Here is an 18,485-nt window from a genome sequence, read left to right on the forward strand (position 1 = left end):
AAACCCCATCCCATGTATTTTTAATTCCTTCATTGTATTCGCCTCTACCACTTTTTTCTGTTCCCCTTACGAAGTACTTTTACTTGACCTTATCTGAATCCACTGTCTGACCATTCTTTGCTTGACGATGTCATTAAAATATAACAACAAACTCCCTGCTGAATTAAAAAAAACGCTGCCTCTAGCTCGCGCCCATTAAAGAATTTCATTATTAGTCCAAACCATGACGAATTATCCTCCTTCAGCCAGCAAAGGATTGTGGCTTGCTGACAACCTGTGCGTTACGTTTGGAGTCAGCAGCACCGAACGCTTAAGTAACCGCTCGACCAGAAAGTTGTATCTTAAAACGTCTTTTACTACTGTCCAATGTATGTTATGTCACTCCTTTCCCCTACCAACATGGCGGTTGATTGCGAATCAAACTTCCGCCTCCGTCTCTATGGAGACGCTTGGTGACTTTTCTTCGAGCTTGGCGCGTAGGACAGTGCGCCGGAAGCAGTTCTGATGTACCGTTTTGGCGCGTTCGTTACTTGTATTGACAGACGATTGTGTGTTTGACTAACTGAGGTAAATATTAGGTTACGGTTTCGTATTTTGTGTGGGGAAAGTATTGTGAAAATGCAGGGTCTGAGGCATCTCTGTACTGGGTATCAGAGTGGAATCATAGATCACACATTAAAGAAATGAATTGAGAATCCCAGAATATGCTACCTTGATCCCATGATGTAAGTTAATTTATACGTGTTACCAAAATATGGTCATTTGCATTGCAAGAGTTTCAGTAATCCTGATAGCTACAATGTAAATCTAAGATGTAGGTATTGTATGTTAGAAATGGTGCTTGTCTGAACCTAAAACATTTTTTTTAGTTTAGTGCTCATCTTCAGCTTAATTGCAATGTCTGCCTCATTTTTCCCCACAAGTCACACTGATTTAATGGTTATTGTATTTTTCAGGGATATTATAGTTGTTTTATGTATAGGTAGGTAAAAGGTACCTTAATGCATGTGCTTTAATTTATAAATTACTAGAAATGACTAACCTTCAGCCATTCAAAATTTTGCTTGTGACTTTGGGAAGCATCTTTCAGAGGTCATCCTAGCAGAAAATCCGCTTCCCATTTCAATTCGCTGCAGAAGTGTGTGTATATATATGTATGTGTATATATATGTATATATTGCTGAACCAGTGAAAAGGGTTTCCCATAGTGTTCCTAAGCACGTTGATGTGGGTACTGGCACTATGGCCTGTCTCACCTGTCACATCATGAGCTATAGAAAATTCTCTTGCATCCTATTTCTGTGCTTTTTCTTTCCTCAGAATGAGGAAACTGTTTTATAAGCACATGAAAGTAATTAGTTATTGTAACGTCACACCAGCGTAATAAATAGAATCTTGATAAACCTAATGAATGAAGATATGTGACTTGGGAAGTGCTATATATTAAATTGTTTTGCACTGTGTATCTTGCTTTGTCGTTTATGATAAACACTGTTCATCTTTACAGGTATTTACATAATGCAGGCGTTTTTGAAAGGGGCAACGTCCATCAGCACAAAGCCCCAGAAAGATAAAGCTTCTGTATCTGGCGCCGGCAGCAGTTCTGATGGCAAGAAGCAGAAGGCTGTACCATGGGTGGAAAAATAGTAATGACCATAACATTATCTTATTGCAAGGCTTCGATACATGCCCTTCATTTTCTTTGCACATTACAGAAAGGCTCTGCAATAGGCCTTCTCAAAGTGATAATGTGTAACTTTTTTGGGTTGTTTAAAGTCACGCACTCTAGTTACCATATGCACTTTAATGATTATGATGTCTGTGTGGTCCTTTTTAGTATTTTTTAAGAGACTAGCTAAAGCCATGTAACAAAGTTGATATGTCTGTATTATTTTTCGTATGAAGACATTTGGAATCTAATTGTGCTGTTGGGTGACAGCATTTTCAATACTATGAATTCAAAGTAGGTGACATATTAATGTGGTTGAAACAAGCCTAAATTGTAAAAATTTGGGACATCAAAATGTACACTTACCTTAACCTTCATCTCCTCAAGAACTAACATACTGGTCAAAAGGCGAGAAATTATTTAATGGGAGGCAATAATCTCCATTAGGCTAGGTTTCCACTTGGGTTTTTGTCCTGCTTTTTTTTTCTTGATGAAAAACGCCAAGAAAACTGCCACTGCATTTTCCTGCGTTTTGGCGTTTTTTTTCTGGAGTTTTTTCTGGCGTTTTAGCCTTTCTGTGGAAATTGCTTTTTTGACCTTAGGCAGTTTTTCCAGCCTTTACAAGTTAGAAGTTTCACCCAGCTAAAAGGGATTCGGATAAATGTCAAGTATCTGCCCCCTGATGTCATTTACTTGGTAGAGTTCTATGCCCCGGCGGACCCTTCTGTCTCTTTTCTGTGGTTTGTAAGGCCTGCTTTATTCCGAATGTCTGCTCCTCTAGGAAGATTGGCCCCAAATGATGGTGCAAATTGTTTGCTGTTGCTTTTGGCAGGCAGGATCCCGTTGGTTTGTTTATAATGGATGTTTGTTCCAAATGGTGTAGAATTCAATATGAACTTTGTTTTGTGTGAAACTGTTTGTTTCCAGCCTATTTCTCGTAGGACACACAGATACCGGGTCCATCCTCTGCATTGTAACTGTGGAAAAAACGCCATAAAAAACGCCAAGGCAATAAACCCACATGGCTTTTTCATGGCGTTTTTTCTCTCCCATAGACTTCTATTGGAGAAAAACGCCAAGATTTCCTTGCAAAAAACGCCAGAGTGTCAACATGCTGCGATTTTGAAAAACTGCCACAGAGCCCAAAAAAGCAGAAAAACGCCAAGAGGACTGAAAAAACGCCAAACAAAAAAACGCCAAGTGGATATGGCATTCTGCGATTTCCTATTGAAGAACAGCTAACATCTGGCTGCTGCGTTTTTTCACTAAAAAACGCCAGGTGGCGCTATTGGCGTTTTTAGCTAAAAAAAACCAAGTGGAAACCTAGCCTTATAGGTTTATTGGGAAAAAAACCCAAAAACTAAAAAGTAGGATTTGAGAAAGAGACTGGATACACAGATGAGTACAAAGAAGTATAAATAAAAGGTGTGCTGCAACTAAATTCAAAACAAATTACTGACACCTCTTTTCATACAAAATAAATAAAGGCTCCAGGCACTCATAGGTTCCAGCTCAGGCAGATTTATTAGAGGAAGGCAGAAACAACATTTCAACCTCACAATGAGGTCTTTTTCAAGACTTGAAAAAGACCTCATTGTGAGGTCGAAACGTTGTTTCTGTCTTCCTCTAATAAATCTGCCTGAGCTGGAACCTATGAGTGCCTGGAGCCTTTATTTATTTTGATCTACTGGGGAGCTGGCCCTTCCTGGCACAGTTAAGCACCTGAGTTCCTTTTGGCGTGTGCAGATTCCTCATTCTGGTTACCTCTTTTCATACAGTCGCCCCAAATGTGTAGATGAAGTGGCTTACCAGGACGAAGTGGTAGCGGTATTGAAAAAATCACTGGAAGGAGCAGATGTGAGTAAACTGAATTAATAAACCAGGCCAAATTCCAGTTTGTTCCTTTTGCAAATGCATGGGATATTCTGCAGAATCCCCCATATGCATCTCCCCCAGCCATGGTGTGTGTTTAAATATTGCATGTTGGTACTTCAATATGCATTCTTCTTTAGTAAATATTATAGAGAAAGTCTAGATAAAGACAGTGTTATAAGGGCTTATTTGCATTTGTTTTTAATGTTTCTGCTGGTGTCATGGTGTGCTATTTTATATATACACCATTAATAACACATTGCTTTCTGGCTTCTAATAATGACAACCTGGTTTTTAAATGCGGATATATTATCTTAAATGCCCAATTTATAGCCAAACGTGTATTTTGAGAACTCATTCCAACTTGGTTAAGGTTACAATATAGACAATTAAGATTGATCAACCTGTGTTCCCCTTTCTTCACATTTCCCATATAAAAATATGGATGCTACATATTCACTGCCCAGCTCCCCACATTGGCTGCTTAATGAACCCCAGCTTCAGTTGCCAGTTTCCAAAAACATTTAGGGATGTTTGAACAGCAGTATTGTAATTTTTGTCACCAACAGAATGTACCAAGTTATTCTATATAGAAAGCTGTTTGAAAATAGGCTCAGATTACAATCAATTGCAGTGATAATTGATCAAATGGAGCCCATTTCTACAAAACTAAGAGAATCTCAGACACTGCTACTACATTTAAAGCATTGTCCCTTTCAATGATCTAGAATGTAAGCTCTTTGAGCAGGCCCCTCCTCACTTGGTTATGTATGTAATCTACTTATGTTATATACTAATCGATATGTCCTGTCTACCTTTTGTACAGCGCTGCAGTATCTGGTGACGCTATACAAAATAATACATAATAATAATCATTCCTTCCAGAATTTTTGGGGAAGCTCCTGGAAACACTTGTGAACTTGCTGAAAACATGTATTGCTTAAACAAAAGCTAGCAGTCTTAGTCATGTTGTTTAATGTGTGCTCCCAGGGCTTTTGAGTAACAAATCTGCTTATATTCATTCATTAATATGTTAGTGTGCTATTCAGCTTGTGACTTGATGGAACAGCACATTAAATGCTCATTTATTTCAGCAGTCATTATTTTTGTAGCAATTTAATTGTACTGGATATTTCATGTTCATTTTACAACTCTAAATGCATTTTACTTTGCTTTTTTTTTTTCTTTTTTCTTTTTGTCCTTTTAGCTCCCTAACCTACTCTTTTATGGGCCTCCTGGAACTGGGAAAACATCTACAATTCTGGCAGCCTCCAGAGAGCTCTTTGGGTGTGTGACAATAGAAAGCACGTAATAAAGCTCCATCGGTTGCTTAAGTGTTGCTGATCCTGCAGCATTCCACACATTTCATTGTTCAGTAATAATTAAAGGGATTTATACTTTTGCCCTGCAGTTTGCTGTGCTAGTTTTTGGCTTCTTGTTTCAGCAATTGAAATGCCCTCCTTAAATACCTTATCTTGGTATATTACTGTACTTCTTTTTTATTCTTTTTTCTATTTTGTCAATTGTTTCCTATTTTATTCGGAATGAATTAAATGGCAAAAAAAAAATGCACACAATTAGAATTTTTTTTCCAATATTACTTATTTCTTTCACAAATTAGGTGCCATTGATAAAAAAAAAAAAAAAATAGCCCTAATTTAAGTTCGACATCCTCATATTTTCTCAATGTTGTACTGGGGGGAGGTGGTTATTTTTAATATAAATTGATAGTGGTAGGGATAGTATTTTTTTGTTTCCCTATTATAATTATTTTATGTTTAGACTTTTTTGACTGTAAATCTGTTTGAGGTCTTTAAAGACCTGAGGGCTCTGTGTTGGAACTGGATGGTGACATCCCTGGATTATTTTTTTTTTTGAAGAGGGAGAAACACTCTTTCTCCCTCTTTTCACTTTGATTCCCATTACTCAAAAGGGTCAAACAAATGGCAAGTGTAAACATTGCTTACATAAATATTAATAAACGTAAATCCAGATTGACTGAACAGTAAGAGAATGGGGTGTGAGACACTTGTAATGCATATTAAGAACTTATTATAATTAAGAACTTAATATGCATTCATGTTTGGAGGACCGCACAGGGCACTGGAGTGTCCCATTAACTTATGTTTCCATTTGTTCATTTTTGGTGGGGGTCTAAGTCTGCCTATGGTTAGTATTGCATAGATATAACTGGGACTTTTATGTTTTCCTGATGTCCTACTGCAATAAACTTACCTTTATTTGTAGGCCTGAGCTGTTTCGCCAGCGTGTTCTAGAACTGAATGCATCAGATGAAAGAGGAATACAAGTTGTTCGAGAAAAAGTGAAAAACTTTGCTCAGCTAACAGTGGCAGGGAGCAGGCACGAGTAAGCTGCTTATTTACTTTAGTATATTTTATTTTATATGGTTATGACTAGTATTAAAGGTTGTAATTTTACTCCTATGACCATTTTTGGTGATCACTTGCTCTGAATATTTTTGACTTTCCATCAACAAAACTAAATGCGTAACTGAATTCCAAATGTTAGTAGTTGTAATCAATCTTTATTTGGGAGGAGAGAATCTAGAAGTCTTTCCTGAGAGTGTTGTTATACTCTCCATGCCTTGATGTTTCATCAGAACCAGTTAGCTCCCTGGGAACAGCTATTACAAGCAATTCAGAAAGAGCATATGGAACTGGAACAATGAAGTGTTTGTATATGCTGCCGTTCATGGCGCTTTAATACTTTTTATTTGCAGTGGAAAGCCATGCCCCCCATTTAAAATTATAATACTGGATGAAGCGGACTCAATGACGTCGGCTGCGCAAGCTGCTCTGAGACGCACAATGGAGAAAGAGTCCAAAACCACTCGATTCTGTCTGATTTGCAATTATGTCAGTAGGTGAGAGATTTAGGTTTTAATCAATTAACATTTTCTATTTTGAACTTTGAATGGGTGATAAAATTCCACCTTGGATGCAGCAATCCGTAATGTCTGCTTTGTTTGGTGTGTTTTGCTTTTGCTGCTTCTGCACACTTACCGGCCCCTTGTATCTTGCATTAAAATGTATTAGGAGTGAATTTAAAAGTATATGACCTTGGGAGAGGTACAGAATATATGGCTGGAAGCTTCAGCGGCCAGTTGTATCTAAACCTGGAGCAGATGTTAAATATACCAAAAGCATTTCTGCACTAGATGGGCATACTACGTGTCCACTGCCTCTTTGCTGTTTTGTTTTTATTTTTGTTTTTTTTTTGTTTTTTTTTTACACACCTTGCAATAAACGGAGAATTTAAAAAAAAAATAACAACATCGCAGTACAGCACAGTGCAGTAAGACAGCATACAATAATGTGTTAAGAAACAACATATTCAAAAAAAAAAATATTATGATTAGGATGGTACCCAAAAGTCCGTCTACTGTTAGTTAAATGTATGCCTTATTTATTTAAAGTGGATACTGTGTAATAATACTTGTAACATTGTATGGCTGTATACTGTATTCTTCCATCCTGTAGTTACAGATATTCCCCTGTTTAATTTGTGTTATCAGATGCATTGCATCACACAGCTAAATAGGAGTAAATAGCAATTTGCCCCCCCAGCAACAATTAAGTGCAAATATATGCAGAATTTTATTTACGGGTGCTGTTCCACATAGGAGGCCCCTTAAAACATCCCCAGATAAGTTCTTCCTGGTATCAATCATTTTGGTTTTCTCCTTAATGCTCCCTGTCTCCTAAAACTGTTATTGAGTGGGGTGTTTTATGTGATAGATGTGCTGGAAGGGATGTGAGGTGCTTTTAAACTACAAGACCGTAAAAATAACGGCCTTCTGCGATGGGCAGGCTGAGCAGTGAAGACAGACTTCGCTGAAATGTTTTCAATAAGAAAATACAGCAAAATGGTATCTCCCTTTAAAAAAGGAATACACTTATTTAAGATGGATACCACAGTACTATTGCATATACAAGTTGGGAAAGAACATCAATGTGGAACAGCACGTTTAGGAAGTGATTGGTGTTCATTGCACTTCATAACCTCAAACATCCTAGTCCTCAAAATTGAAAGGAGTGCATTTTTACTGCATTTACTGTATGCGAGAAACATTAGACTTCTGTATTTTCCTGTCATCCAGTGGCAGTACAAGTGGGTAGTAATCTTACTCGGGACAAGTAGAACCTAAAAGTGAATAAACAGTTAAAATATCCGAAGCCCCTCCTCCTTACCCATAAAAACCGGCACCTCTCCAAAGATGGCAGTTTTTTTCTTGTCCCTTTCAGGGACGGACGGTAGAATCTTCAGTTCCGGACGATGCTGGTGAGGCGCACGGGTTGCTGCCTGGGGGTTCCTCTTCCTCCGATTGCTCCCCGGGTGGTGAGCAGAGAGAGGCTTTTCCTTCCGTAGCGGTTCGCGTTACGGAAGATGACTGTTATGCATCCTTTTGTATTGTGATGCGGGAGCATGCGCATTACGGTGGAACGCACGCCCGGGTGTCGTTGCGTTCCACTGAAGATCCGATCGCGCTACTGAGCATGCGCGAATCGGATCTTCCGGAGGGCGGCATTTTTGAATGCTATAAAAGGCGCTTTTTCCTGTCTGACTGCAGGAGCATTGCCAGTACAGGATTACCGTGTCACCAGCCCCCCCACACGGTTCAGAGGAGTTTAGGGTAAGATTTTATTTATCTTGGCTCTATACTTTCTCTGCCCTCATATATAAAAAAAAAAAAAAGTTTTTTTTTTTTTAACCTCTCTTTTCTTTTATCAGATGTCTAGTCCGGTTCCTATAGAAATTCTGGAGAAAGATAAAAGGCCACCGGCTCCCAGAAAAGCTACTTCTAAATCCAAGCATGTGGCTTGTTCAGAGTGTGCTACTCCTCTCCCGGATGGTTGTCGTAAGAAAATGTGTAATTCCTGCTCGGCGGAACAACTTGCTACTGAAAAGCAAAAAGATTTGCATTCCTTCCTGGGTTGGTTCCAGGAGAATTTGGCCCAGACCTTTGAAGCTTTTCAACTTTCTGCTTCTCATTCCCAGGAGGAAAGGAAGGAAAGTTCGCATAAACGCAAGAGGTCCAGATCATCATCTAGATCAGACCTTTCCTCCGGTGAAATCTCTCACTCATCTCTTTCTACTTCAAGTAATAGTTCAGAAGATGAGGTTTTTTTCCCTCCTCAGGAGCTTCGTAAGCTTTTTAAGGAGGTTTCGCGTCTGTTACTAGAGGAGGATTCAGAGAAGGTTAAAGGTTTTCCGGTTCTTCCGAAATTAACAGAACTTATGGAAAGAGAATGGAAGCACCCAGGTAAAAGAGCCTTTATTTCAAAACAGTTCAGACAACTGTTTAAACTTCAAGGGGAAGACACATGGGATGATCCCCCTAAAGTGGACTTCCAAATTGCACAACTTTCCAAAAAGACGACCATTCCAATTGGAGGGGTGTCAGGTCTTAAAGACCCCATGGATAGAAGGGCAGAAACTTCGTGCAGGCGCATATTTCAAGCTGCAGGTTCACAGTGTAAGGCAACGGTGGCCAGCGCAGCGGTGGCTAGAGCCCAGAATATTTGGATTCACGCCTTGGGAGAATGTCTCTCCGATGACTCAGATTCTGAGATTTCCAGACTCCTTAACAGGTTAAAGCTCTCCAATAGTTTTTTGTTGGATTCATCTCATGAATCTCTTAAATTATCGGCCAGAACTATGGGATTGTCCTCAGTGGCACGAAGAGTCCTGTGGTTACGATCCTGGACAGCGGATTCGGCATCCAAGGCCTCTTTATGTGATTTACCTTTTGAGAGGAAAAAGCTGTTTGGAGCTCCGCTAGAAGACCTGATCAGACAGATGTCGGATACCAAACGAGCTCTCCCTCAAGATAGAAGGATCAAGTGGAATCGTAAATACCCTTATCAGAATGCCAGACCTTTCCAGTCTTCCCGCTCTCAGAATTTTCGTCGTCCCTACGGAGATAGGAAATTCCAAGAACGTCCTGGTAAGCAAGAAAAGAGGAAGTTCTGACAAAGTAGGAGGAAGATTGCTATGGTTCAGAGACGCCTGGGAGCAGACCACTCAAAATATTTGGATTCGGAAGATCATTGCGGAGGGATACAAAATCAAGTTTTTTCGACCTCCTTTGAGTCGCTTTCTCATCTCCTCATATCCTGCGGAAAGCAAAAATGTAGCCCTGTTTTCAGCATGCCTCACGCTGCTACAGAAAGGAGTCATAGAGAAGGTCCCAGTTCGTCACAGATTCCAGGGTGTCTACTCTCGTCTCTTTCTGGTTCCAAAGCCGGACGGTTCATTCCGTCCGGTTTTGGATCTAAAGAGGGTCAACAGTTGTGTACGCTATCAACATTTCCGTATGGAGAACCTCCAATCTGTCACTCATTCTGCAAAGAGGAGATTTTATGGTTACACTGGATTTAAAAGACGCCTATCTTCATGTGCCTATGGCCGACGCGTCCAGAAAGTTCCTCAGGTTCTCGGTTCGAGTAAACAAGAGAATTTATCACTTTCAATTCACAGCCCTCCCATTCGGTCTTTCGTCGGCTCCAAGAGTTTTTACCAAGATCCTGTGCCCATTGACGGCAAGCCTAAGACTCCGGGGTGTCGCTATCATACCATACTTGGACGACTGGCTCATCAAGGCCAACTCTACAAAAAAACTTCTGGCAGACTTGGACACCACGGTTCATTTTCTAGAACAACATGGCTGGATCATCAACAAGGAGAAATCCAATCTCCTTCCCTCCACCAGGATCCAGTTCCTGGGGTTGATGGTGGACTCAGTTTCCCAGTGCATCTTCCTCCCGCAATCAAAGATCAGGAAGATAAGACAGGAAATTTCCTTTCTTCAAAGGAATCCTACCTGCTCTGTCAGAAGGGCTATGAGTGTCCTGGGTGTTCTTACAGCGTCCATCCCTGCGGTCCGTTGGGCAAAGTCTCAGCTGCGTCCCTTACAGTGGCAGATCCTTTCCAAATGGTCAAGAAGGGAAGAAGACTTAGACGCAATCTTCACTATATCACGCCAAGTCCTATCTCAGCTGAACTGGTGGAAGAAATCAACCCATCTTTCCGGGGGTCTCTCGTTCCAACCCCGACATTGGATAACTCTAACCACGGATGCCTCCAGAATCGGCTGGGGGGCGCATTTAGGTTGCCTCTTCAGGCAGGGAATTTGGTCTCCGGAAGATTCTCATCAGTCTTCAAATTACAGGGAATTAAAGGCAGTCCTTCTGGCCCCCATGTAGAGGGTCGTTTTGTAAGAATCCAGTCGGACAACGCTACGACAGTGGCTTACATAAACAAGCAAGGAGGAACGCGAACACGAAAGCTTCAGATTCTGTGCTCTGTTTTAATGAAGTGGTCCCAACAACATCTGCAGGACATCTCGGCAACCCACATCAGAGGCTGCTACAATCTTATTGCGGACGACCTCAGCCGAGCAAAGTGGTCTCAGGCGGAGTGGTCCCTGACCGCGCAGACCTTCTCCATCTTGGTGGCAAGATTCGGCCTCCCGGAGATAGACTTGATGGCTACCAGAAAAAACAGGAAAGTGTCGGTTTTTGCGTCCCTCAACAGGCTGGATTCTCCTCAGGTTCTGGACGGCCTTTCAATTCAATGGAATTTCCGTTTGGCCTACATATTTCCTCCGGTAGCCTTGATCCCGAGAATTCTCCAAAAGATTTGCTCAGACAGGGCCAGGGTCTTGGCCATCATACCTTACTGGCCAAGTCGAAGTTGGTTTGGCCTTCTCAGACAACTTACCTTGGCATCCTGGGAACCCCCGACGTCAGAGCCTTTGTTGGACAACAGGGAGCTTCGTCCAGACCTCCTTCGGATGTTTCGGTTGACGGCCTGGCTTTTGCAAGGATGATTCTGCGGAACCAAGGTGTTGACGGTGACCTTTCTGATATTCTGTGAGACGCTCTACATCCAGGATATATTTTCGTATTTGGAAAAAATTTCTTCTGTGGTGCTCTGCTCGAGGTTTGACTGTCTTCCCTCAGAATATCAGCTCTATTCTGCAGTTCTTGCAAGATGGTTTGGATTCAGGTCTCAGTGTTTCTACCTTAAAGGGTCAGGTCTCGGCACTTAATCATTTTTTTCTTTCAGACTTGGCCTCTCACCTTCTAGTAAGACATTTCTTTAAAGCCGCGACCATTCGGCGTCCCCCGTCAAGGTCTCCTTTTCCTACCTGGGACCTTACTCTCGTCCTGCAGGCTCTTTGTTCGGCTCCTTTCGAACCATTGGAGGAAGTTTCATTGAAGATCCTTTCCCTCAAGACGATTTTTTTGGTGGCGATTACTTCAGCCAAGAGAGTGGGGGAACTTCAAGCCCTCTCGTCTTCGGCGGATTTCACTGTTTTCCATCAGGACAAGGTCGTGTTGCATTTGAAACCCTCGTTTCTTCCAAAGGTCATCTCCAGGGCGAGTATCAATCAACCATTGGTTCTTCCCTCGTTTTTTCCGTCTCCTTCCTCCCCGGAAGAATGTAAATGGCACTCCTTGGATGTTAAAAGGGCTTTGGACATATATCTCAAGCGTACTTCATCCTTCCGCACCACCGACCACCTTTTTGTCAATTTTTTTGGTCATTCTGCTGGTAAGGCGGCTTCAAAGGCTACCATTTCTCGATGGCTTGTTGACACCATTCGTATGGCCTACCAGGCCAAGGGCGAGTTGCTTCAATGTCCCATTAGGGCTCACTCCACTAGAGCCATGTCTGTTTCTTGGGCTGAAAAGGCTTCGGCTTCTCCTGAAGAGATCTGCAAGGCGGCTTCCTGGTCCTCGTTCAATACGTTTATACAACATTACCGGCTAGACGTCTTTTCCTCCTCTGCGGCGGATTTCGGGCGCAAGGTGCTTCGAGCTGTTGTCTCCTAGGCATTTTTTCCCCCCCTTCTCCGGGATCTTGTTACATCCCACTTGTACTGCCACTGGATGACAGGAAAAACGGAAATTTTTTTACTTACCGTAAATTCCTTTTTCCTTAGTCCAGTGGCAGTACAGATTTCCCTCCCTTCGTTGAGAATAAACTTTACTTTGCATCCATTTCTGTGTGTCTTGTTACTAACTGCCATCTTTGGAGAGGTGCCGGTTTTTATGGGTAAGGAGGAGGGGCTTCGGATATTTTAACTGTTTATTCACTTTTAGGTTCTACTTGTCCCGAGTAAGATTACTACCCACTTGTACTGCCACTGGACTAAGGAAAAAGGAATTTACGGTAAGTAAAAAATTACCGTTTTTTTTCCTCCTCCCCTGGCAGCCTCTACTGAAACCAGGAAGCATTAGTATGCGATTGCCGTGTTTGTACTTGGTAGCACTTGCATTGATGTTAGTCACGTGTATGCTCCCTTAAATATCAGTGTTCAGATAGCATTCATGTGATTGGCTGCTGCCACTCCCATTGATTTTAAATTGGAGCTCAGGTCCTATAGACTTGAAACGTACTGTGTTCCCTGCTTTCAGAAGAGGCTGCTGGGGAGGCGTTAAGAGATGGGACCTCTGGTAACTAAACAATCGCTGCACTGAATAACATGCAGTAAAGTGCACTGGAACACATTAAAAATGCACTGTGCTTTTTAAATGAATCTGGCCTTGGCCCCGGCAGCAGCAGAGACTTGTGAAACGTTCTTGCCATTATGTACCTAGGCCCCGGTCTTATCGTTCCCCACCTGTGCCTTTTAAAACCTTGCACCAATGCAATGCTTTGGGTTCGTCTGACAAATGTCACCACTGAGTAGGAAGGGACCGAGCCTTTTAGAAAAGCACCCTGCGCATTAAGCTAGTTATTTAATGGTATTTATGTTTTCTATGGTTAGATTATTGAGATGTGGCTTTTAATGCTTGTGAATGAAGGTGCTTACGGTTCTAGTAGAGCTGAATTTTCTTTGGGAAACTCATTTTTCACTGTCTCTGTTTGAGTAAGGGATTCACTAAGTTCTTCTGCGTATCCCGGCAGCTGCCTCCTGACACCTGCTGACTCCTTAACTCTTTGTGCCATTTGCCTGGTGCAGACCCTGGACGTGTGTTTTCATGCTCTCCTACACTTAATAAGAAATCCCCTCTCTTTGTTCCAGAATAATAGAACCTTTAACGTCCCGGTGTTCCAAATTTCGATTTAAACCGCTGGCTGATAAAATACAAACCCAGAGGATTCTGGGAATCTGCGAGAAGGAAAATGTGAAAATTTCAAATGAGGTATTTCTGCATTATATTTTTTTCAAATAAAAATGGGAGTCTGCGGTTATAATCTCACGTGTTCTGTCAGTGTTTAAACTGACATCTTTGTTCTGTATATCAGCTACTTAGAACACATTTACATTTATTCTATGGGTTTTATATTGTAAAAATTGTTCACTTACTGTGAAATCCTAAAATTTAGGAGCAATATTTTCTTCTAAGAAGTAAAGTGGCAGGATTTGCAAAGAAATGAAAATTCCAATTCCCTAGATTGGCAAAATCAGCTGAATGATCGATTGATTTTTGGCTTTAAAATCCCGACTGATGGGTTCATCTTGTATTTGTTTTTGCTCCGCACTCTATTTTTGTGTTGGAAGCATCGAAATCTTCATGCAGCAGCGTGAATTTGCAGCTGATTGTAGTAGTTTAATTGTGGCTCATGGCTGCTTTAAGTTGTGGGAGTCTATTATTTATATAATTTGTAGACAGAAAACATTTCAGGATTAATGCTATGATGAAGATACACTTTTTTTCATTAAATGGGCAAAGAAATGGGCTCTCATGCTTTTGGACATGTATTTATTTGGTGTAGCCTCTGTAGAATTGAGTTACCGTATTGGCTCGGATATAGGCCGCCCCCGTATATAGGCCGCCCCCGTATATAGGCCGTGCCCTAAAAGTTTGGTGCTTTTTTAAAGAAAAAGTTTATTTCTTTAAAAAAGCACCAAAAAAACATGCTACCACTCTGTCCCCCCCCCCCCCGAGATATGCTGCCACTGTCCTCCCTCCCCGAGATATGCTGCCACTGTCCTCCGTCCCCTTCCCCCTCCCCCCGAGATATGCTGCCACTGTCCTCCTCTGCCCCCCCCCCCCGACTTACCGGAGCAGACTCCCGGGTGTCTTGCGGGGCCGGCGGGGGACATCTACGCAATACGCGTATACAACTTCCGGTGCCGGCACCGGAAGTTGTGTACGTGTATTGCGTAGATGTCCCCCGCCGGCCCCGCAAGACACCCGGGAGTCTGCTCCGGTAAGTCCCCCCGGCAGAGGTAAAACGCATCGTGCGGACGGTCTGCACAATGCGCTTAGACAACCTCCCGTGTCGGCACTCCCCCCGTGGAAAGTGCTGGCAGGGGAGGCTGTCTGAGCGTATCGGGGAGTAGGATGCAGGTCCCCTGCACCGCTGCGGGGGATCTGTATCCTAACCCCGCTGCCTGCCCGGCGCCCGGGACTGCATGTCCCGGGCGTCGGGCGCTAGACCCCGAATATAGGCCGCACCCCCACTTTAAAGACTTAAAGTGGGGGGAAAAAGTGCGGCCTATATTCGAGTCAATACGGTATTTGTTCCTTGTCCGCACAGTGTGTATAATTCATACTACAACTTTTTTTTGCATATGGTCTCTGCTCTCAAGTAGCTTTTGAGCAAAAAGATGCGGGGATAATTGGCATGTTCTGTGTGTCATACATTTATGTATTTATCTGTGCTCTCTTGCAGGCAGTGAATTGCTTGGTTGAGGTTTCAGAAGGAGACTTGCGGAAAGCTATCACATTTTTACAGAGTGCAACAAGACTTACTGCTGGGAAAGAGATAACACACCAAGTAGTTATAGAAATAGCTGGGGTATGCATAACATTCTGTTTTAGAAGGTTTTGGGAAGTGGCTGTGTTTTAAAGGCTGTCTTGGGTACTTGTTACTAAATATTAATCAAATGTTCATTCAGCTGTGATGGCAGTGGTTTCTAGTCCTCTTATTTTACGTGTAATCACTGTTCCTGGTAAAGGTAACCAAGCAGCTAAATATTCATCTCCGATTCACATGGGAAGAACCAGCCTGACAAATTCCCCTTATCAGAATTACCTTTCCCCGGCAGTTAACCTGGTGGCACATCACATGAGAGAGGGGGCTTCTCCTTCCTAGGTAAGCAGGACTCAAAAAGCAAAAGGTACAAATAATCCTCTCCCCCAACAGGATCTCACACTTTAGCCAAGCACTATCGTTTAATGGAATTGGGTTCTAGGGATCTAGTGTTTGGAAGGAAAGTGCTGGCTTCTGCCTTTCCTTCTGCTGAATGAATGTGTACCCCCCCCCCCCCTTTTTTACTTTTGCTTTTTTACATCTCATGTGATGTGCCACCAGGTTTGGCAAAGGAAAATTAGGTTCTACCTTTTTTTTTCACTTTTGCAGTATTTTGGCTTCCTGAGTTCCTTTTTTAATCATTGATACTGTAAGGGTAGGGGGTTATTTGTACTTTTTACTTTTTTGAGTCCTGCCTGCCTACCTAGTAAGGAGGAGTCCATCTCTCATGTGATGTGCCACCAGGTTAATGGCAGGGAAAGAAGAGTAATCTACACAGGTACAGAGGGCCTAAAACAAGGAAAAAGGCACTGGCCCATGTGGCAATCAAAGCATATCAGGAACAGCTACAATCCCCAGTAGCACATATCTGCATCTTACCATATAACCGTACCATACCAAGTAGGTATTGGGTATGTAAAGATCGCATTCTACACTACCCAGTCCTTATGCAGTTATCTGTGCCCTTATTTTGTAGGTAATACCAAAAGAAACTATTGATGAGATCCTAGTAACTTGCCAAAGTGGTTCATTTGAAAAACTGGAAAATACGGTCAAGGTAAGAAAATAAATGCCGGGTTATATACACCGACCTATTTATGGGAACACGGGTCATAGGTGATCACTATAAAGCCCCTGTAGGTCACAATTAAGATGCACTGTCAGTTTCTCATTCTGTGGGTAGGAATGCGCCGTGTGTTAAATAACTGCTTAACAGACTACCTGATGGCTAAAAACATGATATTTGGGGTACTTGTTGGAACCTGTTTCTTGGGTTGCTTGACAGGTGACAAAAGGTTGGCAAACTCTGCAGTATATGCCACTTAGATAGAAGTATGCAGCACTTGGTATTCCCAATTTTAAGAGCAATAGCCAAGGGTGTTTAATCTCTGAATCACTGTTGGATTGTAGCTAGAGCAGGGCTGTGCCAGGACACAAACCTGACCCCAGTATGACTTGCCAAGCCAGACATCGTTCTGTTTAGCTAGGTGGTCCTGGGTCACACTCCTGTCCAGCTCCTAATGTGCAAATGCCATTGCAGCCACCAACCTATTTCCTTTACTTGTACTGCGTATTAACATACATAATCACCAGCATCATCTTGTCACACAGTATTCAAGCCAACCCAAAGAAATTTTAGTACACGAAACCCACCTAGTTATCAGATAGCCCTTTTCCGCTTTTATAGATTCCTAAGTTCAGTTCCGTGAATAAATGGGAAAATCATTGATTTACTTAATTTGCAAACTGTTTTTATCCCTCTGTTCATCGGCAGAGTCTGCAATAACCCCCTTGGCTAAGAACATGAAAATTGGTTTCTCTGTGATTTTAAATCTGAATAATCAATTTCTTCACACAGAACATGATAAATAACGGTCATGCAGCTAACCAGCTTATAAATCAGCTTCATGATTCAATACTTGAACGCCAGGATTTCACTGATAAACAGAAGGCCATCATTGCAGAAAAACTTGCAGTAAGTAGAAAATAACTAAATCATATCTTGTAGTAACCGCTGAAAGTGTTTTGAAGTTGGAGAGTGCAATTACTGTTATCATAGCCTGTGCAAAAATCTGGATTTTTTTTTTTACCTTTTGATATTGCTAGTTTGTTATTTTTGTAATTGCAGGACGTTGACAAATGTTTGGCAGATGGAGCGGATGAGTATCTTCAAATGCTTGGTCTGTTTGCAGTTGTTATGCAACAACTGACTCAAAATTGCTAATTTTCTTTCTTAAAATGTCAAAATATTTTGGAATAGAACTTTTGTATTAATGAATGTGTTTATAAAAGTGTTTACAAAAATAATTTGTGTGGATTACTTTATTTAAATATGGCTCATTGGGGGGGCACAGGGTGACTGAATGCCTGTCTGGTCTGCTGGAACCAGACTCCCATGAACAAGCTGTCCATGGGGGCTGTACAATCAAAGGAAACGTTCGATGCACCTGACCGGAAAATATGGTGCTGCCGACAATTGGAACATCGTCACTGTGGCCACTTTGCCCTACCTTTTGATTTTACATTAAGTTTGTGGTGGGTAACACCCGATGGTTACAGAGAGCGAACTTGTTGGGGAACCCTGGTTTCTTTAGGACCAAGGTTACCCAGCCCCACGGTACTCTGGCCAGCGACTGAGCGGACTATTCCCTGGGAAGCTTCCAATGCTGTCACTCAGGGTCCTGGCTACGGATCATGTAGCTTTTTGGACAATAACGTCCTCGGACCCTGAGCTCTCCCTGAAATAGTGACTTTGTCAGGTGGGTATTGCTGGGAAGCAATATTTAGTGGGAGTACTCAGTTGGGGTACAGGGTGTCCCCTCCCAGTGTTTGGTTACAGTCCTTCTTGAGATAATTATGACAAATGGAAGGTGTGGATCATGTTATTCGATACTATAGAACTCATAGTTCCTCTGTTATATGGATTTTGAATGTGGACGCATGTTCCTGAACTTACTTTACCACCATGGTTGGTGGGGATAACTGCATAATTTTGGCAGATATTGGTCCTCTGAATACAGCAGTATCTGTTAAGGAAGGCCCTACTTGTGATCATGAATTCTGGAAAACTGATTTATGATCCCCTTTAAAAGACAGATTACATGGCTGGCAGTAAACAGCTAATAAAAATAGAACTCAAATAGGCCTGCCTACAAGATTAAGATCCAGATCCTTTGCGGCAGCGGTCAGTGCAATGCGTGCAGACAAC

The 18,485-nt window shown here is 42.1% G+C and overlaps 1 protein-coding gene across 1 annotated transcript; it reads left to right on the forward strand.

Moving 5' to 3' along the window:
- The first annotated feature begins 1,518 nt into the window (after positions 1 to 1,518).
- Positions 1,519 to 17,501, forward strand: LOC149282172 (replication factor C subunit 4-like). Its single transcript, XM_089498533.1, has 10 exons — positions 1,519 to 1,646; positions 3,448 to 3,526; positions 4,749 to 4,828; positions 5,789 to 5,908; positions 6,282 to 6,425; positions 13,599 to 13,719; positions 15,197 to 15,322; positions 16,254 to 16,334; positions 17,136 to 17,252; positions 17,406 to 17,501. The coding sequence occupies exons 1-10, from the start codon at positions 1,519 to 1,521 to the stop codon at positions 17,499 to 17,501; spliced, it is 1,092 nt and encodes a 363-aa protein (XP_089354659.1).
- Positions 17,502 to 18,485: the final 984 nt, after the last annotated feature.

This window comes from Sceloporus occidentalis, unplaced genomic scaffold (assembly GCF_023333645.1).
Source record: "Sceloporus occidentalis isolate IW3139 unplaced genomic scaffold, rSceOcc1.0.p SCAF_121, whole genome shotgun sequence".
NCBI lineage: Eukaryota > Metazoa > Chordata > Lepidosauria > Squamata > Phrynosomatidae > Sceloporus > Sceloporus occidentalis.

Bases quoted from the DNA above. Each gene is read 5' to 3' on its own strand.
- LOC149282172 (XM_089498533.1), top strand. From the start codon at position 1,519: ATGCAGGCGTTTTTGAAAGGGGCAACGTCCATCAGCACAAAGCCCCAG. The intron at 3,527-4,748 runs GTGAGTAAACTG...TTGTCCTTTTAG, and splicing joins AATCACTGGAAGGAGCAGAT to CTCCCTAACCTACTCTTTTA. The intron at 16,335-17,135 runs GTAAGAAAATAA...TTCTTCACACAG, and splicing joins AACTGGAAAATACGGTCAAG to AACATGATAAATAACGGTCA.